General features: G+C 38.6%; 1 protein-coding gene and 1 pseudogene across 2 annotated transcripts in view; one reads left to right on the top strand and one right to left on the bottom strand.

Moving 5' to 3' along the window:
- The first annotated feature begins 278 nt into the window (after nucleotides 1–278).
- LOC141522163 (normal mucosa of esophagus-specific gene 1 protein-like) overlaps nucleotides 279–22,558 on the top strand; it is a 32,897-nt gene continuing 10,617 nt past the window's right edge. The window contains exons 1-3 of one of the 2 annotated variants that reach the window (XM_074235334.1): nucleotides 279–340; nucleotides 22,180–22,242; nucleotides 22,426–22,511. In XM_074235334.1, coding sequence (XP_074091435.1) covers nucleotides 22,204–22,242; nucleotides 22,426–22,511 — 125 coding nt within the window. In that variant the 5' untranslated portion in view covers nucleotides 279–340; nucleotides 22,180–22,203. Of the gene's footprint in view, nucleotides 341–2,827; nucleotides 3,095–22,179; nucleotides 22,243–22,425; nucleotides 22,512–22,558 lie in introns of those variants that run through there. The other variant, XM_074235333.1, reaches the window with a different exon arrangement.
- On the bottom strand, nucleotides 15,675–17,909 carry LOC141522160 (cyclin-G1 pseudogene; annotated as a pseudogene).

The raw sequence follows: 22,558 nt of genomic DNA on the forward strand, positions 1-22,558 counted from the left end.
GAACCACTTATCTTTGTTTGCCTCAGTTTTCTCATCTGTAAAATGCTTATGGCAATGAAGATCTACAACTACTCAGCAAGAATTGATAACCTTGATCACCAAGTTGATATTTGTTCAGGATCATATAGCCACGATGAGTTCAAAGCAATACTGGAATCCAGGATTCTAACTATTATGCCATACAATGCATTGCCTCATAAACAGTAGATGCTTAATGAAGTGAATTATGAAGCCAGGGTATTGGAAGGGTCCATTATGTGAGGAAACTTGCCTTTGAGACAACAAAGACAGGATTAGCAGATGGTGTGGGCTGCCAAGAGAAAGGACTGGAAGTACAAGAGTAGGTGACATGGGCAAGGTTTTGTTGTTGCTGTTGTATTGTTTCAGTTGTGCGTTACCCATATGGGGTTTTCTTAACAAAGATACTGGAGGGTTTTGACATTTTTATATCATGAGCAAATTACAACTTGGTGATCAAAGTTATCAATTCTTGCTGAGCAGTTGTAGATCTTAACTGCTATAAGCATTTAACTAACCATTGAAATTACAGCTAAAAACATTTGATATCATGGACCCCTTTCTTAGACCTTTTCTTGAATAATAACAACAATATTAAAAACAAATTTGTTTATGTACTAAGCATTAGGCTATGCATTTTACAATCATTATCTCATTTTAATCTCACAACGACCCTGGGAGGTAGTGCTATTATCAACCCATTTTACAGATGAGGAAACTTGTGAGCAAATAGTGACTTGGCCAGAGTTACATAGCTAGTAAGTGTCTGAAGTTGGATTTAAACTCAGGTCTTCCCAACTCCAAGCCTGGCCGTCTATCTATAATGCCAATGCTCTGAAAAATAGATTTTTAAAAATAAGTTTACAGTTCTCAGGTTTATAACTTTCCCTAGAATATCCCCTCTTAAATCCTATTGACCAAATATTCCTCTTTCCTACTTCTTCAATAGCTCTCACTTCCCTTAGTATAAATATATTTAGGTCCCCTTGATCTTGAAATAAATATACAACTACAACAAACAAAATCCTTTCTTCCAGAAGCATTGAATGATGTAGTGGAGAGACTCGTGGAAAAAGAGTGGGTCTTAAGTGGAGTCCTGGGTTCAAATCCCTATCTATGTGACCATGGACCTACCTGTATGACCTTCATTTTTCCCATTATCAGCTTCTTCATCTGTAAAATGAAGGGGCTAGACCATAGGACTCTCAAGAGTCTCTTCAGTTCTAAGTTGTTTGATCTCAAATCTTGAATTCTTCTAGTTAACATCGTATTCTCACCTATTCTTGTTTTTTAAAAAAATATATTTTTTAGAGATCAGAAATCTATCTTCTCTCCTTTCTAACCTCCCCAACATGTCATTGGAGGGGGAAAAAAGAAAAAGAAAAAGAAAATCCCTATAACAAATATAGTCAGGTACCAAAAATACTATGTCTCATTTAATACTTATAGTCTACCACCTCTCCATAAGGGAGTGGACAGAATGCTCTATCATAATTATTATCAGAAGTTACTCCATTTGTCTCTCCTTTCCTTCTCTACTATAATTTCCAAAAAAGCAATCGATACTTCTGCAACATTTATTCATTCATTAATCTTTTGCTTTATTGATTCTGTACCTTCTCATCCATTGAAACATCTCTCAGAGTCTATCAGCTATTTCCTTAGTCTTCAAATGTAATGACTTTTTTTGTCAATACTCATGTGGATGACTAACTCTTTCTTGAAGTTCATTCTTTTCTTGGCTTCTGTGACACATATCTTAGTGGTTCTGATTTCTGTTCCCTTGGGGTTTGTTTTTTTCCCTGTGTTTCCTAAGCTTTGGAGTTCTGTGGTGCACTGGAAAAAGTGTCAGCCCTGGAGGGAGACAAGAAGACCTGAGATCAGATCTAGCCTCAGACATTTACTAACTGGGTAAGCATGGGCAAGTCGCTCTGTTTGCCTCCATGTCCTCATCTGTAAAATGAGCTGGAGAAGGAAATGGCTCTAAACAACTTTAATATTTTTGCCACAAAATCCCCAAATGGGATCACCCTCCCAGTCATTCGGTCTGCATTCAACTCTATTTTGGCCATTGCCTTCACCCCGTTTCCTTCCACCATACCCCAACAGCTCCACTGGATGTTTAAATGTCCGATTTGAACGTGGTTTGCTCAGAATTTGCTATCCGACAGGCTTCTAACTCATATACTGGCCATAGCCATCCCAAGTAGGATAAACCTTGAATTTAACATAAAAAAATAAAGAACACTGGCATCAGAACCAAGGCCCGGTGGACTTGGCCTGCGTCCGGTGGAACATTGGACAACTTGGCCTTGCCAAGTCAGCAATCATTTATTATGTGCCCAACAGACACAGTGGATCTAGTGAAGGGGGAGGGGAGGGATGATGGAGTTCTAGCATTTTCAGTTTCTGTCTCATATTTTGATCGATCAAATATCAGAAGATTGAGACGCAAACAGGCCAAGGCTGAGTTAAGTTCATTCAAAGGGCAACTTCATAGCCTTTGAGGGATGGGAATCTTTCTTTGAAGTGAAGAAGTTTCCTTACTGAAGCTCCCATGATCCCCAGATAAAAGAATCACATTCTGAACTCTTCCAGCCCTCAGTGGGGATGAGGTGATAAAACTTCAAATTCCTGATGGAAGAGATTGAATTTGGGCAAATTATGGAGGCAGGAATGGGGTCAGGCATGGGAGAGGAAGAAGGGGCACAGGGAACAAGTCCCTCAGAACCCCACTCCTGCAGCAAAACACACGGGCCACGCCCGTCACTTGGGATGGTCGGGAAGGTTCTAGAAATTTCTGACAGTTGGAAAAGGGGAAGGGGTGAAAGCAAACTCTCCCGAGGGCTCCTGGGTGAATTCCCCGTCATTTGACTGACAGCCCCGGTGCTCTCTCAGGAGGCTGCTTCCTGCCTGACCAGCCAGTAAGAGGCTGAAAGAGGCGGGACTTGCCTGAGCTAAGCCTGTTAAGGCCCGGGTGAGATCATTGCTGTGGAGAAGCTGGCGAGGACCTCTGAGGGGCAGGAGCTGGACCGCTGCTGCTGCTGCTGGACGCTCTCCTTAAAGGCTTGGCTGGGTAGGATGAGGGCCTGGCCTTCTCCATGGCCAGCCTGGAGGCTCCCTTGTTTTGGAGGGGAGGGAGGATTGTGAGTGTAGAAGGATGCCTGTTCATCTATCATCATCATCATCATCATCATCATCACTATCACTATCATCATCATTATTATTATTATTACTATCATCATCATTATCATCACTATCATCATCATCATTATTATCACTATCATCATCATTACTATTATCATCATCATTATTATTATTACTATTATCATCATCATTATTATTACTTTTATTATCATTATTATCATCATCACCATTATTACCATTATTATTATCATCATTATTACTATTATCATAATCATCATTATTATTGCTATTATCATCATTATTATTGTCATCATTATTATTATTATTACTATTATTATCATCATTATTACTATTATCATCATTATTTTTACTATTATCATAATTATTATTACCATTATTATTTATTACTATTATCATTATCATCATTATTATTACTATTATCATCATTATTGTTACTATTATAATTATTATTACCATTATTATTTATTACTATTATCATTATCATCATTATTATTATTACTATTATCATCATTATTACTATCATCATCATCATTATTATTACTATTACTACTAAAATTTTTAAATCTCTTATTTAGTTGACAAGGGAATTACTGCCAGTGAGGCCGACCCCTCCCTCGCCACCCTCCTTATGCCTTAGTCTAAATCTTTCTTTCTTTTTTTAAAGAAATATTTTATTTGGAGTTTTATAGTTTTCCCCCACTCTTACTTCCCTTCCCCCACCCCCACAGAAGGCATTCTGTTAGTCTTTACATTGGTTTCATATCATACATTGATCTCAGTTGAATGTGAGAAATCATATCCTTAAGGAATAGTCTAAATCTTTCATCTAATCAGTATGGGGAGCTTCCAAGATGGAAACCCCCTTCACAGAGTGGACCAGCAACTCCTCAGTAACAATCTTTTTTTTTTTTTTAACAAAATCTTAATAGTAGGGCAGCTAGGTGGCACCTGCCCTGGAGTCAAGAGGACCTGAGTTCAAATTTAGCTACAGACACTTAATACTTACTTAGATATGTGACCTTGGACAAGTCACTTTAGCTCATTGCCTTGCAAAAAGCAAAAAACAAATCTTAATAGTAACATAGAGTCCTGGAGAGACTGAAAATTCTGAGAGTTAAGTGACTTGCCCAGGGTCACAAGGTAGTTTTTGTCAGAGGTGGAACTTGAACCCAGATCTCCCTGACTCCATGGCCAGCTCTCTCACCACTACATTATGACTTTAATATGCCTTGGTCTTCATGAATTACTGTGGCCAAAATGAAATCCTGGAATGTCAATCATAAGCCTCTCCAAAACATGCTAGAATGGCAGCATTCAGGTGATAAATGGCAGCTTTGTGTCTCTCTTCTCTATGTAACAAATAGGAATGGGGAATGTCTTGTCAATCAATCAAGTAAGGGCCTACTCTGTACTAGGAACTGAGCTAAGCAGTTGGGGGTGGGGGAGAAAGGAAGGAATACATATATGAAAAGGAGTCCCTGCCCTCAAGGTGCTTTACAGTTCAATTAGGGGCAAATAGGATACACAAGGAAGCCAAACAAGGGAGGGATGAGGAATACCTAGTAGTGAGACTAAGGCAGAAACCCAAAGGAGCCTAGCTCAGTAGGAAATGAAGAAATGACTGTTCTGGGCATCTTCCTTAAATGGAAGATTGGGAAAGAACCTTTCTTTCTACCCTCCAGTCAGACAGGAGTCTAATGAAGATAGGGGAGTAAACAAAGCTGATGTCAACTTTTAGGATCATGAGGTTCCTGGATGCATGATGGAGAAATGTTTGAAAAAAAAGAAGGTATATTTATAAACATTTTCATTGGACACTTTATATAGTCCTAGAATTTTCTTGATGTTCCCTCTGAATATCTCGAAGTAATTATTTATGAGGATTAAAATTGTCCAACCAACAATAAAAGAGATTGAGGTAGAGTTCTGAACCAATGGTACTTTTTATTAAGGGGTATAGTCCCCTCTAATGATTTTCCTCATCTGAGATGCCCCCTCCTTCTAGAGCTGTATTTTTATAAGGGTTGATACTAGATTTATTATCTAGACATTCTAAAGTACCTATACAAAATATAGAATTCCATTGGTTGATATATATATATATATATATATATATATATATATATATATATATATATATATATATGAAATACCTAAGCTAAAATAAGCAAAAATGATATATCAGCAGGGTCATGAGTTGGATAAAGCAAGAAACATCTCTGCTGACTAGCTGGTCATAAGATGGTGAATTATTCATGACAGACAAGAGAGAGTGATCCAGAGGTACAAAAATAAATTGGAATACTTTCTATGTAATTGAGTAACTTCTGCCACACTGGGCTTGGTCACCATGACAAGGAAAAAAAAAGGGTGGAGGGCCTCTAGTTAGCTGCCTATAATTAAGCAAATGATCTTACGATCTGAAGTTCACAGCTCTGAGGTCTAATATACAAAATTTATAATCACTTCTCATATGGAATTATAGTACACTGATTAATACTGATTGGAATAGAGTAGGGCTTCAAATGAATTTTTTTCTCTCATAATAGACCATAGGTTTTAGATCTGGAAGATTCTTATAGACTATCTTGTATTGTTTAATTGTATCTGACTCTTAGTAATTCTATTAGGAATTTTCTTGGCAAAGATACTGGAGTGATTTACCATTTCCTTCTCCAGCTCATTTTATGAATGAGGAAACTGAGGCAAGAAGGATTAAATGATTTGCCCAAGGTCACACAGCTAGTATCTGAGTGACTATAGGTTGGCATTCCATCTGTGGCACACCTAGCTGCCCCAGAGGCTATCTTATACAACCTCCTCATCTTGGAGATAAGGAAACAGAGCCTCAAAGGGGAAGTGACTTGTCCAAAGAAACACAGACAATAAATGGAAGAGTTGGTATTTGAACTCAGATTCTCTCACTCCAAACCAATGCTTATGCCTCAGTTCCTGCACCTGCTTAGGATATAAGGAATGTGCCTAATTTACTCGCTTAGATCTAGGGGGAAAAGCCAAAGCAAAATGATTTTGGCAAGTATTGTAAAGATCAGAAACTTGGGCATTTTCAGAAAGGTCAAATTGCTAGAATGGAGCACCCAGCCAGCCTTTTGACCATCAAAATCTCTGGTCTTACTTTTTAGAGCATAGTGACCTCAAACCAAACTCTCATGTCCTTTGTGAATATTATATTTATCTATTATATTCCTATTGTCATTTGTAGAGATTACCAGTTACTTCTTTTTTTTTTTAGGGTTTTTTTTTTTGCAGGGCAAACGGAGTTAAGTGGCTTGCCCAAGGCCACACAGCTATGTAATTATTAAGTGTCTGAGGCTGGATTTGAACTCAAGTACTCCTGACTCTGGGCAGGTGCTTTATCCACTGCACCACCTAGCCACCCCAAAATTACCAGTTACTTCTAAAGAAGTGGTTACTTCTAAAGTGAATTTAAAGAGAGAAGTGGTGTGTCATGGTAGATGAATAACAGACCTTATAATTAGCAAGACAAAGATTCATATCCTCCTTCTGATAACATACTGATTATATGATCCTGGACAGGTCATCTATCAATGACTCAGCTAACTAAGTGTTGCAGAGAATTTTGACTAGTTCCCTACCTAGGCCAATGAAATCAATAAAAAAATAGAATACCTGAAAACAATTATAGTTTACTGGGTTTGGAGCTAGGCAAAAATAGGTTCAAATAAAGCCAGGAAGAGAACAGCTTTGCTGGAAAACCTTGCTTTGAATCCCAGTTCCACTGTTTACTACTGGTGTAATCTTAGGCAAAATTTCTTGACTTTTTATACCTGTAAAATGAAAGATTTGGACTTGTTGTCATTGTCATTGTTGTTGTTTGTCCTTTGTTCTCAGAGAAGATCAATGACCTCTCTCTAAAATTACCTTCTCGGGGCAGTTAGGTGGCCTAGTGGATAAAGCATAATTACCTAGCTGTGTGGCCTTGGGCAAGCCACTTAACCCCATTTGCCTTGCAAAAACCTAAAAAAAAAATTACCTTCTCGGTTTAGATTCTATATAACCTCTGACAGCCCTGTGTACCCTAGAAAGACACTTTAGGTCTCTGATCCTCAAGCAACTCCCTAGGTCCTTCTAACCTACTAAATCATAGGGATGCATTCCACCCTTATAATTTGTGATAATCCTATCCATGTTTAAATACTTTTATCTGGCCAAAGCATTGCCCTTCAGTTGAAATTTATTTTGGGTAGTGACACTTTTTTTGAAAAGATTGGTTTATAATCCAACCTTTCTGGCAGGCAATTTGGAATTATGCCCAAAGGGCAATAAAACTATGTATCCCTCTTGATCCAGAAATATCACTATTGGGTTAGTACCCTGAAGAAATCATGGAAAAAGGGTAAAACCAGGGCAGCTAGGTGGCACAGTGGATAGAGCACTGGGTCTGGAGTCAGGAGTACCTGAGCTCAAATCCTGCTTCAGACACTTAATAATTACCTAGCTGCGTGGCCTTGGGCAAGCCACTTAACCCCATTGCCTAGCAAAAAAAAAAAATTAAAAAAATATTTAAAAAAAAGAAAAAGGTAACCCCCCCCCCCAATGTACAAAAATATTCATAGCAGCTCTTTTTGTAGCGGCAAAGAATTGGAAATTGAGGGGAATGCCCATCAATTGGAGAATGACTGAACAAATTGTGGTGTATGTATCTGATGGAACATTGTTTTTATATAAGAAATCATAAGGGATAGGATTTCAGAGAAGCCTGGAAAGATATATACGAACTGATGCTGAGTCAAACGAGCAGAACCAGAAGAATATTATATATACATCAACAAGAACATGGGATGATGATCAACCATGGTAAACCTGTTCATTTCAGCAGTACAATAATAAAAGAAAATTTAAAAAGACTTGTGATGGAAAATATCCAGAGAAGGAACTGTGGAGTTTAAGTGAAGATAAAAGCTCATTATCTTCAATTTTTAAAAGTTGTTTTATGTCATTTTTTTTCTGTCTAATGTTTTCTTTCTTCTCTTTGTATCTGATTCTTCTCTCATAACATGTTCAGTATCGATCTATGTTTAGCACCATTATAAATGTAGAACCTATATGAGATTGCTTTCTGTCAGGGGGAGTGGGGAGGAAAGGGAAGGAGGGAGAAAAATTGTAAAACTTAAAACTTAAAAAAAATGATTGGTTAAAAACTACCATTGCACGTAGTTAGAAAAACAAATAAAATATTTTTTTAAAAAAGAAAAAACTAGTTTAGGTTTGATTTTAGAAAAGCTTGGTGGCACAGTGGAATAAGAATGTTAGATTTGGAGTCAGGAAGCCCTGAATTCAAATCCTGCCTCAAATACTTAATATTTATGTGACCCTGGACAAATCACTTAATTTCTTTCAGTTTTAGTTTGCTCATCTGTAAAATAAGGATAAGACTTTTAATACCTCCCAGTAGTAAGATAAGTGTTTTTCTGGAGTGATTGAAGTGAGGGGGAGTGCTGTGAAGGTTTTGCATTCAAAACTAATCCAGTCATCAAGTTTATATGTTTCTCCAAAAATATGAATGATACACTCGTGACATTGAGAATTGTCCCTTGCAGGAAAGCACCATACACTATCATCATTGTGTGTGTTCCACCATGATGAACCCTGTTGATGTCAAAGAAAAAGTTTATGAAGACCTAGAGGCCTTCCTCATCGTTGTGCCAAATGAGGGCAAGCTTAAAATTCTAGGTGATTTTTACACCAGAGTAGGTACAGACTAGCAGACATGGCAGGAAGTCCTCAGGAGGAATGGAGTTAGAAGCAGCAATAGCAATGGTAATTTACTACTTGTGTGTGTATATCTGGTGACCTTTTCATTACCAATATTGACTTTTTACATTTACCTAAATGCAATAAAACTTCATGGATGCACTGTCTAAGCAAACATAGACATTTCAGACAGACAGAATGTGAGAGTGATGAAAGTGATCTGTAGCATAGAAGGATGGATTGATTATAGATTTTTCTTCTTTTAAGTTAAACATTTAAATTCAACAAAAGCAGTAACCCCCAAGGCAAGGTAACTCTTCCAGAAGACTTACAGATTAGAGCACCTCTCTGAGCATAAACAGTTCATTGCTAATTTGGAGGAAAAACCAAGCCAATTACACAGTGAATAACAGTGGAACAAAAAAGGAGTGGATACCATTCAAAGATTTGGTATACAGCATTGCATTTATTCATCTGGACCAGACCAATAGCAAAAATCAAGAATGATTTGACAAAAATGGTAAAGAAATATTCAGCTGTTAAATGAAAATGAGAAGTCTGTGTTTGTCTATCTAGAGATGGACATCTAAAGAAGGCATCATTTTAATTCCATCAAAAGAACAGTGCTACATAGCTTAGAGAGATGTAGGATTCTAAGTAAGAAGATAGATGAAATTCAGTTTTACACTGATAGTAACATTCCAAAGTGCTTTTATGATGCTCTGAAGGCTTTTTTATGGCCAAAGACCTATAGCGCATCTCAACTTCTCAGTGATAATAGTGCCCCATTGATTAATGAAAACATCAATCAGTCTTGAAGCCAATGACCATTTATTTCAGATTGAAGTTATTCCTCTTTAGTCTAACGTCCAACTAAAGAAGAGATTTTAATGCCATTAGGCTCCCTCTTATGTGGCAAAACTCCTGATGCTGATTCTATTGCAGCTGAGATTTACATAGCAGGGGATTCACTGCTAATATCAAAGTTGCCTTAAGTCTTCAGGGTTATAAGGCAAGATGAGGTTATCCCCCAGGATTTCAAGTTTAATTCCATTGTCCATTTCTATAAAGAAAAAAGCAATAGGCTGTCCTGTGACAATTACAGAGGAGTCTCTTAGTAAGATTCTTGCCAGAGTCCTCCTTAATAGGCTGATCTTTCACCTAGAAGATGGTGATCTACCTGAGAATCAGTATGGCTTCAGAATGGACCAAGAAATGGTTGATATATAACTCCATTAACCCAACAGAACCGCCAGGAGCAGAAGAGAATATATACAATATTCCTCGATCTGACCAAGGCATTTGATACTGTCAGTCATGAGGGCTTGTGGAAAATTTTGGCAAAATTTGGTTGCCCAAAGAAGACCAAGATATTTATTTCATGACAGCATGCTTGCCTGGGTTCTGAATAATGGAAGATGCAGAGTGAAGCAGGGCTCTGTGATTGCTCACATGCTTTTTTAGCATAATGTTTTCAGTGATGTTGTTAGATGCCTTCAATGAGCATGAAAACAGCTCAAGTTCAGCTTCTACACTAAAAGCAAATTATTTATCTTTAAAAGGCTACAAGCCAAGTCTAAAGTGGAAGGAGAGTTAGTTGGTGCTTGACTTTTTGTTTGCAGATGATTATAGTCATGCAGCCGCTGAGGCTGAGATGTAACAAAATATGGTTCATTTCTCTGTTGTTTGTGCTAATTTTGACCTAATAATGCACTCCAAGAAAATAGGTTGTCTACCTGCTAGCACCTCACCATCAATGTGCAAAACCACCAATTACAGCAAATGGAGAAATTTTGAATACTTTCCAGGGATAGATACATAAATGATGAAGTTGACACACAGATTGCTAAAAATAGCTCAGTTTGGGGAGAGGATTCAAAGGAAAGTACTACAAAAGAAGTTCCACAAAATCATTGTTCTGATCTCATTGTTGTATGCTTGTAAAACCTGGACAACTTTGCCAGGAAACTGAATCGATTCCATTTGAATCATTCCAACTGATTTCCAGATGAATTCCAATTGAATTAGGAAGATTTTGAAGTTCAAGATAATGTACTAAACTCAAGCTACAGGACTTTCTCAAACTGAACTGCCAGGCATTCAAACTCTGTTATAGAGGTTGTAAGTCCAATGGCTGTGTTGTTCACGTGCCAAAAGGACATTTACCTAAATGCTTTGGAGAACTCACACAAAGCCTGTGTTCACATGGAGTTCAGAAAGAGCAATATGAGGATACTCTCAAGGTCTTCCTGAAGAACTTTGGACTTTATTGTGAGACATGAGAGACACTGGCACAGCACCGACCAGCATGGTTTTCCTGCATCAGATCAGGCTCTGTGCTCTTTGAGCCAAAGCAGAATTGCAGTAGTTCAAAAGAAATGTAAGAAGGGGGGGGGGGGGACCCCCGGGGGGGGGGGGGTGGTGAAGATAGGTGGTGCAGTGCATAGGGCACCTACCCTAGAGTCAGGAGGACCTGAGTTCAAAAATGGCATCAGACATTTAATAATTACCTAGCTGTGTGACTGGGCAAATCACTTAACCCCATTGCTTGTGAAAAAAAAAATAACCAAGTAGTATGATAGGAACAATCAAGCACAAAAATAAACCAAAAATTCTCAGGTAATTTGAAAAATAAAAATAAGATAAATTAAAAAAAAGAAATGTAAGATGTGCAAATTTAGAAACATCTAAATATTCAATGGACTATTTGTACCTGACTTGTGATAGTCTTTTTTTAAATTTTTTTAAAAATTAATTTATTTTTAATTTATTTTAATATTCTCATTTTGTACAACTAATGTTTTTTTACATTAATAAAATATTCTTGTTTAAGAGTAAATGAAATATCCCCTCCACCCATAAATATAGACTTGCTTGAGCGATAAAGTGTAGAGAAAAAAATTAAAATTAAAAAAATAATAGTAATAATTGTAGGTATGGCCAGGTGGCGCAATGGACAGAGCATCAACCCTGGTGCCACGAGCACCCGAGCCCACATCTGGCCCTGTACACCCAACAATCACCCAGCTGTGTGACATGCAAGCCACCTGAATCCCACTGCTCTGCAAAAACCAAAAAAAAAGGAAAAAAAAGACCCAAAATAAAATAAAATAGTAATAATAGTAGGGGTGGCTGGGTGGCAGACAAAGCATTGGCCCTTGAGCCAGGAGCACCCAGGTCCAAATCTTGCCTCAGACACCCAACGATCACCCTGCTATGCGGCCCCAGGCAGGCCACCCAGCCCCATTTGCCATGCACCCCCCCCAACCAAATAATAATAATAATAATAATAAAAATGTGCTTCAGTCTTTGTTCCAACACCAACAACTCTGTCGTGGGTAGATCACATTCTTTATGATAAGTCCATGGCAAAAGTCACTTCCATATTTTTCCAACTTGCCATTGCTGATCGCAACTCCCTCCTTTTTGTATTTCTCTACTACCATGTACTGTATTTTCTCTCTCCTTTCACTCTGACTCTGCTGTAGGGTAGCTGAGTGGCGCAGCAGACAGATCCCCAGCTCTGGGGAGGCCCTGAGCCCCCAAACCACCCCTTAGGCCCAGCATCTACCTGGCCCTATGGGCCCAGACAGGCCATTCAATCCCAGCCCCTTGCAAGAAGTAAAAAAGAAAACGTGTTATATCTGACCACTCTCCCCCCATGGTCCATCCTCTCCTCCATCACTCACATCCCGCCCCTTTCCCTGTCCTCCCCTTCCTTCTTACTCCAGATGCTGACTTCATTGTCATGTTTTTCCTGCATCTCTCTTATTTCTTTTCCCAGTTTTTCTTCTAGCTCCCTCATTTGATTTTCAGAATCTTTTTTGAGCTCTGTCATAGCCTGAGCCCAACTTCTGTTTTGCTTGGTGTCTTTAGATGCAGGAGCTTGTGTTTCCTCATCTTCAGACTGAGAGTTTTGATCCTTCTTGGGCTCACAGGCAAAATATTTCTCAATGGTGTTCCTCTTGTTTCTCTGCTTGCTCATTTTCCCAGCCTGGGCCTGGTTTTGGGGTGCTTCCTGAGCTTTTGGGAAACTCTCACAAGGGTCTCAGTGTGTGAGGCTCTGTCTTCCTTCCTGGTCTGTGAATGACCATATGTGCCCCGCCTCTGCCATGGGGCTGAGGTGGGGGGGGCCCTGCTGTTCTATGGGGGGCCTAGGCTGCGATCAGGATCTGAATGTGTTCAGAGCCCCAGAGTCCTGTTCCAGAGGTAAAGCTCTGCAGTCTCTCTCTCTTCACTCCCCTCCCTAATTTCAATGGGCTCATGCCCTGGGGGCTCCTGCTTACTGGCTCCGCCTGCTTCTGTTCCTGGATCTGGGCTGTGGAAAGACCACTTAGCTCACTGTGTGCCCTGAGGGCTGGGCTCCACCTGCTCGCTGTGGCAGAGGTCCCTGTTGTTTCCCCAATTTGTGCCCGGTGCTCCCCGGGGTGCAGCTCAGGAGACTCCCCCGCTGCTGTGAGCTGCGGCTCCCAGCACCCTGGGGCTGCCTCTGGGAGGCTGAAGTTCTTTCGCTCTGGTGGGCCTTCCCTACAACCCTGGGGAGCAGAGCCTTTCTGCTCTTTTCCAGGTTACCTGGAGTAGGAGAACTGCCTCACTGGGTCCCTCTGTGGGTTCTGTCTCTTGAAAGTTTAGTTAGAGTCCTTAGCTTCTGAGTTTTATCAGAGAGCACCTAAAAGGTGCTCCTTTCTTGTTGCCATCTTGGCTCTGCCCCCGTGATAGAGTCTTTACAGCTCATATTGGTTTGACCAGCTACAGTTGAAAATACTATACCTTGATGCTTACATAAATGATGTCATTTTTGGTTTTCTTTAACAGGAAAGACAACCAATCAAGCAAACAGTTATTATTATGAAAAGTATACACAGAATTACAAAAGAAGCCAATACTATTGAAATATGGTTATCAAAATAGTTTGTAAAATAAGTTCGAGGAGTTATTGAGCAGTAAACATCATATCAACCATTCCTTGGTCCTTTCTGAAGCCACATTGCCTCTCGGGTAGATGACTTTATTCTCGAGGGACCCTGGGTATTTTTGATATCCATTTCAACATTCAGTTTGAAAAATATTTTTCTCTGGGCTGCTTTTGCACCCATCTTTAGTTTCCTTCCAAAAGTTGTGGTGCAAGAGTTTCTGGGTCTGGAGATTCAAAACGATTTGAGTTCAAATCTAGCCTCAGGCATTTATTAGCTGTGTCAAGGCAAGTCACTTAAATCCCTATTTGTCTCAGTTTCCTCAGCTGTAAAAATGATGTTCATAATTGCACCTAACCTGACAGTGTGGTTATGAGGATCAAATAAGATAATATTTGCAAAAAGTGCTTAACCTAGAGACATCCCATAAATGCTTATTTCCTTCTATTCTACCCCCAAACTGCAGTACAAATATAGGTCAGTGATGGATTGGAGGTGGTCTAAAGATCAGCTTATTAAGACCAGAGAGCCTCCACATCAGCTTCAGGGTGATCAATTTTATAAAAGCCTTAACACCTCTTGGAGGTTGTCTAAATTGTAGAGGAATACAGTTGTATATATATCTATACTGAGGACAATTACAGGTTTTTTAAGTACTAAAGTAAGAAAATTAAATGAAAAAAATTGTGTTTTGCCCTGCAACTCTTTGTTGTTCAGTTGCTTTCAGGTTTTCAGTGGTGTCTTAATTCTTCATCACCAATTTAGGATTTTCTTGGCAAAGATAATGAAGTGGTTTGCCATTTCCTTCCTTAGCTCATTTTACAGATAAAGAAACACAAGTATTTAGGGTTAAGTGACTTGGGTTAAGTGCCCAGGGTCATATATCTAGTGTCTGAGACAAATTTGAACTCAGGTCTTCCTGACTCCAGGTATGTCTCACCAACTGTGCCACTTAACTACTCCCCTGTAGCTCTTATGATATAATTTGTTTTCTTCTCCTCTTGTTTTTTGTTTTTGTTATGCATTTCAAGAGTTATTGAAAGTTCACTTTCTCAGTACCAGAATATAATGGTATTTTATTAGGTTACTTTAACCAAATAAAGCTTGAATTGATAGATTAGAAAGGACATTCTTCAATCAGGTATTTATTTAGGAGTAACTGAAGGGTGCTTCTGCAAAACACTTACAAAATGGCTAGCATATATAAGACCTACCGTGGTTCTTTGGTTTATCTTTAAGGGGAATTTTTTCTATTCCTCAACAAGATGACAAAGAGAAATTTGAACTAATTAGAGCTATTGTTTAAGTTGCTACATATTGCACTCATTGTATGCTTTCGAAATCCTACAAGTCAATTAGATTCATTAACCTATAACTATCCTTAAGTGCTCCAACTACTACATAATTAGTCATATTGTTACACTTGAATCTGGATAGACAACTCCCTTTAATCTCTATTAAGTTGAATTGTTAGAAGGACATTATGACAATAGCATACGCCATATGTACTGCTTTCAAATACAAAGCTCTACAAACCAGAAGGACACAGCTGAGGTTTTTTAAATTGGCAGACCATGAAAGTTGTTTATAAAAAAGAAACTATTTTTCTCAGAGATTAGCTATTGAGATTAAAAATCATTTTGTATAAAACTTTGTTTTATATCTCCATTGTCCTTAGGATAATATTGAAGATTACTTAAATATAGCATATCTGTGTTCAACTTTAATAGAATTTTATAATCAAATTTAAATGAAAAATATGCCAAATAAAAATAAATCTTTAGAATTATTGAATTATCTAGTTGTTTAAAGTATTAACAGGGTTATTTATATAGCCTCAAAGATGTAATCCTGACTATACTAAAGTACATCATACTATTTTTCTGATGTTGATCTATTTTGATGTGAACTTGCATCCCAATTTAAATAACATCAATTAAAGTCAATCACACCATGCCATCAACACTATAATCAGTATACTGATCCAGATACTACTAGATTGGATCAATAATTCTGTCAATTCATAGCAAAGTCTCCCATCCTTATTCCTCAATAAGTTTTCCCCTCAAGTTGGAAAATATCAGTGCTAACGTAGTTACTTGTCTCAGGCTTCATAGTTTAAATCCATTCTAATATTAGATTCCACAGTTCTGATGTGAAATAAGCCTTTAAAATAGAGGAATTTTCTTGTCATAAGAATTCTACCAAGACCTGGTTTCAGAGATGGTTGGAAGATGGGTGTAATTTTGTAATTCAAGCAATATGAAGTGAACCTAGACACATCCACTTCAACTTCTGAACATTTGGTTTCAAAGACTTGTTTGATGAGAATTCGGTTAGTCACTTTTCTACACATTCCTACCAGATCAGATCTCTGCTTAGAATTATTTATCTTGAAATGTTTCTGAAGATTTCCTACCCTTACTACCAATTCTAGAAATTTCTGTGCTTGAATCTCCAGTGCAATTATAGGCAATGTCAATTCAGAAGGCTTTGCTAAGCTTCCAGTTTCTTTCAAAAATTCAGTTTCTTTCTCTTTTCAAATGGTAACTTTTCATGAATGAGAGACTAATAGAATTATAGAAACTAAAAGACAGTAGCGACTTTCTAACTTTCCAACAGCTTTCCAACTTTCCAACACACCTTCTTTAATGTAATTTTTTTCCGTTATCATCTGGTCAGAAACTGATGATCATATCAGTGGCTAATGGGATGTTCTCTCTTCTCTGTTGATTTCACAGCCAGATAGAAGCCACTTTAATCTCACACATCCAAGATCTTGAGCGATGCTTTCATTTTTGGAGAGAAAGTTGTTCAGTAAATACACAGACAGAGCAAAAAAAAAAATCTCTGTAATAAAACCAAAGAACTTGACTAAGACTTAAAGACTAAGAGTTAGGCTGAGGTCTTTCCCTTTGAAGTCATTCAGTCTTGTAGTCATCCAAAGGCCATTCTCATGAGCAGAATCAATCAGCCTCAAGCCATAGACATTTTGACTGATATCTGGACTCTATTCCAATGGACACCATTTAGCTAATGCAGCAGTTTTTGAGTATTATTTGTTATCAGTTCCTCTACCATCTTGAGTTCCTCCAAGTGCTCCTTCCTTAGTAGTGTGCCTCCCACCTGGAGTCTGTCCTCTCCTCAACCCCCCCCCCCAATTTTTCCAAATGTTCCAGATGACATGAGAACTATATAGGAAAAAAGGAGAGGGGGGGAGTGGGGGTTGATGATGGAGAGGGTTTCTGGGGCAGTGGCTCCAGTAAGGTGAGAATGATGCCAGTCCCAGGCTATGGAGTGCAGAGGCAATATAACTGAGTTATGATGCCTACTCAGCTCTCACTGTTCTAATATTAATTGTCCAGCTCTGGTGGAGATTGGTGGATGCTATGCAAATAATAAAGTCCAGCTGGACTTGGAATAGGCAGCCCCAAGTGGCATCATGGTACAGAGGAACTTGGTGACCTTGGACAAGTTATTGACCCTAAAAAATTACTGAATTAGGTGGGCCTCTGAGGCCCCTAACAGCTCTGTGGCAGCTAGGTGGTGCAATGGATAGAGCACTGGACTTGGATTCAAGAAGACAGGAGCTAGAATCCAGTCTCAGACACTTGCCACTTACTATCTGTGTGACCTTGGGCATTAAAGCACACTGCATCGTGTCCAGGGCCATCTCCACTTGTCCTGATTCATATCTGGCCACTGGACCCAGATGGCCCCGGAGGAGAAAAGTGAGGCTAGTAACTTAGTACAGCCCCCTTACTCAAATCCAATTTATGTGCTTGTCATGGTATCACCTCCCTGATGTTGTGATCATCTTCAAACATGAAGGACAAAAACATTCCAGCTCTTCAAAAAATCGAATGATGAGGTTCCAGAGAATAGGACCTCCCTCACATTTTATTTGGTTTGGTTTGATGTTTTTAGCTGATGAAGCTGAGTGTTGTTCCTCCCTGTTAGGAGATGCCTATCAGACAATTAATTTTTTTTTAATTTTGGTTTAAATACGCCTAGGAAATATTGGCATGTTCTTTTTTAAAAATTATTTTTGATTTAGACCTATGATTTCATCTATATAAGGAACTGCCAGTGTAATAAATATTACCCAAATGTAATAAATATCTAATATAGAGGCAACTTAAAATATTGGAGAGTATCTGGGTACCTCTAAGTAGCCAGTCAGTTCATAAACATTTATCAGTCAATAATATAAACACCTACTATGTGCCAGCCATGGTGGGAAAGACTGAGGGAGATACAAAAAAGAAGCAAAAGACAATCCCTACTTTCTAACAGAGGAGACAACAAGCAAATAATTATGGACTAAGGAGGTAGATAGAGGATCTTATGGCATCAGAATTAAGAGAGGGTAGAAAAGGCTTCCAACAGAACATGGAGTTTTGGTTAAAAAGAAGCCAGGGAAGGCAGTAGGGAGAGAAGAGGGACAACATTTTAGACTTATTTGTAGAATGGCCCAGAAGACAACATTATTGAATTGAAGAATACCTGGGGAAGGGATGTGAGGTGGAAGAAGACCAGAAAGGTAAGAGGAAGTTAAGTTATGAATGGCTTTGAATGACAAACAGAGGGTTTTGTATTTGATCCCGTGTAAATGATAGGGAACCACTGGAGTACTAATAAGGGTACCATGATGAGATCTATGATTTAGGAAGATTATTTAGTGACCAAATGGAGAATGGATTAGAAGGGGAAGAAAGTTGAGACAGGTAGACCCACAAGTAGGTTACTGCAATAATCCAGATAAAAGATGACAAGGATATGTACCAGAGTTGTGGCATTATCAGAGGAGAGGAGGCATACTCAAGAAATGTTGTGGGGGTGGGGGGGGGACAGGGCAGCTAAGTGGCGCAGTGGGGGCGGCTAGGTGGCGCAGTGGATAAAGCATCGGCCCTTGAGTCAGGAGTACCTGGGTTCAAATCTGGTTTCAGACACTTAATAATTACCTAGCTGTGTGGCTTTGGGCAAGCGACAACCCCATTTGCCTTGCAAAAACCTTAAAAAAAAAAAGAAAAAGAAATGTTGCAAAGGTAAAATCATCAGGACTTGACAACAGCTTGGATATGGGGAGTGAGGGAAAGTGAGGAATACAGGATGATTTCTAGGTTTTGAGACTGAGAGGATGGTGTTGCCCTCTATAGGATTAGAGAAGGTGGTGGGGAGGAATTAATTTGGTTTTGGATGAATCTAAAATGTCTACTGAATATCCAGTTTGAGATGTCTGAAGGGCAGTTGGAGGTCAGCAGAGAGCCTGGGGCAGAAGACATAGATTTGAAATTCATCAGCAAAGAAAATGGTAATTAAATCCTTGGAAGTATAAGAACTATTATAAAGGGAGAAGACCCAGAATAGAAGAAACTTGAGAGACACTTGTGGTTAGAGGGACCCACCAAAGGAAATAGAGAAGGAATGATTAAATAGGTAGGAAGAAAACCAAGGAAAAGTGATATCCCAAAAACCTAGAGAGAAGAGAATCTCAGGGGAGAAAAGGGTAATCAACAGTGTCAAAGGCTACAGAGAAATCAAGGAGATTGAGATTTGAGAAATGGTCAGTTTTTGACAACTAAAAGATCAGTAACTCTAGAGAGTATAATTTCATTGACACAATAAGGTCAGATTGATTATAGGAGATGAAGAGGAGAGTGACAGAAAAGTGGAAGGCATCTATTTTAGATTTTTTTTTAACCCCCAAGGAGTTTAGCCACAAAGGGTCCAAGAGACAGATGTAAGACAAAATTTGATAGTAATGGAAGTATCCAGCAAGAGTTTTTTCAGGATGGAGGAGTCATGGGTATGTTTCTAGGTTGTAGGGTAACTTACAAAAAGATTGAAAGTTAGTGACAGAAGAGAAGGGGTGTATCTCCAGTAGGTAGAGAGTTCGTTAGCCTTAATAAGGAGTAAAGTTACCTAATCATGTGAGAGTGGGGTAAAGGAGGAGAAAGTGGTAGAAAGCATCTAAGTGATAGATGAGGGAAAGGGATGAAGAGGGAGCTCATGGAGAATGACCTCAATTTTTTCTGTAAAATTTAAGACAGTTTTCAACTAAAAGTGTGGAGGGAGGTGGACCCATGGGTGATTTGAAGAGGGATGAAAAGGTTTAGAAGAGCCTTAGTGGAGAGTGAGATAGTGAATTGTGGGAGATATAGTAGGATTTCTTAGCAGCAATGAGGATCCAGTTGAGGTTATGTAACATAAATTTGTAGTGGATCCAATCAGAATGGTTGTGATTTTTTTCAACCTTTGTTTATAGCAAACATGTAAGAGAAAAGGTAGCAAATAGGAAAGGAGAGGATCCAAAACTAAAACTTAGCAATGTTTAGTGGGTAAAATGATAAGGGGGGCTAGGGATTCAAGAGAGGACAGTGCAGAGTTGAATTGGTTTCCCAAGAGGTCAAGAAGTGGCAAAAAGAGAAAAGAGCAACTAGGACCTGGGAAAAAATTGAGGAGTCATGGTATTATTAATTACAGGGCAGACAGACAATATGATTTGATAATGGAAAGTAGAAGAGGTGAAAAGTCAATAGATATTGGTTGGATAAGGGAATTTGGGAATTCTTGAACAAAGGTAGAATATTTGTGGGTATGCCCATATTTGGGCATAGTAGATTGAGGAACAGGAAAGAGTAGAGCATTTTAAGAAAAATCATTTTATATACTTAAGTTTTCTAGGAGTTGGGGAAAAGAGAAAACTTTTTTTTTTAGGTTTTTGCAAGGCGATCGGGGTTAAGTGGCTTGCCCAAGGCCACACAGCTGGGTAATTATTAAGTGTCCGAGACTGGATTTGAACCCAGGTACTCCTGACTCCAGGGCTGTGCTTTATCCACTACACCACCTAGCTGCCCCAGGAGAAAACTTTTAAACCAGAACAGAACTCAATGAGGAAAATCTGAAGATCTGTTGACAACAGCTATATCAGGATTTTGATGGGGTAATAGATATTGATAGCATGAACCTCAAAGGAAGAGAGGATACTGAAAAATGGAAGTAGGGAGAGAATCTTGGAATGGGAAGCAATGGAAAAGCAAGGAGTAATAAAATTTCACTGCCATCCTATCCCCCCCACCCCAGCATACACATACACATACATTCAGAAGAAGAATGAGCAAGGCTTGATGCTTACATAATGCTTTAAAGTTTTCAAAAGCTTTTACCTGAATATGTGAACTCCCTCTGTGAGATAGTTGCTATCAATATCATTTCTATTTTAAAGAGGATATTAAGGCCCAGAGAAGTTAATTAATCTGCCCCAAATATCACTGATAGAATGCTATCAGAAGCAAAACTTGAAACTGCATCTTTCTGATTACGTGGCTAGGCCTCTCTGTTTTATGTCAAGCTACTTCTTTTTTTTTATGAGACTTTATTAACTTTCAGGTTATTGGTTAAATTTAAACTTCATTTTATTAAAACTATTAAGAATAATCAACTACTGTGATCTTTTTCAAATTATTTTCGACAAATCATTTCATCTTTCTGTACCTCAAGTTTCACGGTGTGTCAAATGATAGTGCTGGAACTCAACTTGATAATATTTTAAAACCACCTTGTAAAGGACTTTAAAGCTTAGCAACTAGTCCTGCAAGGGTCAGCCAACTCTTTGACCAACTACAAACAAAACTAAATACAAATTACACCATTCAAATTGAATCATCCACTTTTTTCTTTTCCCATTGTGTCAAGGACAATAAAACAAATTCTCATGTACTGACTCTATACTTCTGGGCTCAGACATAGGCAAGAGCTGAACTGGGGGGTGGGGTGGGCAGGATGCCAGAGGAGTGAAGAAAGAATGTTTGAGAGAGAGGCAATTCTTTGCCTAACTAACTTTGACCTTGGTGGCTGGTTTACCTGAAGTTATTCAGTGACCCAAATGTGACTCCAGGACTCCATGCTCTCCATCTCTCCAATGCTTCATCTTTGGGCACCCCATGCCCAAACCTAAAGAAAGTAGGAGCAGGGTAGGGGAAATATGATTTGTTTAAAGATGAAATCCAGGTGACCAACCCCTATCTACATTCTTTGAGCAGTGATGGTTGAAATAATTTTCAGTATATAAGGTTTAGAGGCAGTGTCCAGGATACAGTTTGAGTTTAGCAGGTCTCATAGTCCTCATTAATAGGGAAACTTGTTTTTGGAACTTTTGAATCTCTTTACACATGATATATAATTCTATTTGTTGTGGTTCTACTTCCCCGTTTACCCCTTTGGTAGGGGTTGGGGGAGGTGATCAGAGGGTAAAGACTTCTATTTTTCTAAAATTGGATGCAGATTTCTGTTTGAGAGTTTCAATGACTAGCCAATCAATAACAGAGCTTCTTTATTCTAGGCTATTGCCCCCAAAGTCGCAATCATGAACCACTTGGGACGAAGTCTAATGAAAAGGAAAGAAGTAAGTATCATTTTTTTACATTGACACATAATATTTAATAACACTATTTATTAATATTATATGATGTATAAGATTGTACTATATAATAATAATATTTAAAGTAAGAGTATCATATTGTTCTATATCATTTAATATTTTAAATTGTCATCTGAAGATGTTTTCTTTCAACTTTTTGTCCATTAGCTTATTCCTTTGTTTGGATTTACGCTTTTTGGTGGATTTGCAGCCAGCTTTATGGTGATATATAGCTTATCTAAAAGTGATGTGATGTAAGCAAAACTGGTATTGGGTTGATTTCTGGATTGTGAAAAGTTGC

The sequence above is a fragment of the Macrotis lagotis genome, chromosome 4 (assembly GCF_037893015.1).
Source record: "Macrotis lagotis isolate mMagLag1 chromosome 4, bilby.v1.9.chrom.fasta, whole genome shotgun sequence".
Taxonomy (NCBI): domain Eukaryota; kingdom Metazoa; phylum Chordata; class Mammalia; order Peramelemorphia; family Peramelidae; genus Macrotis; species Macrotis lagotis.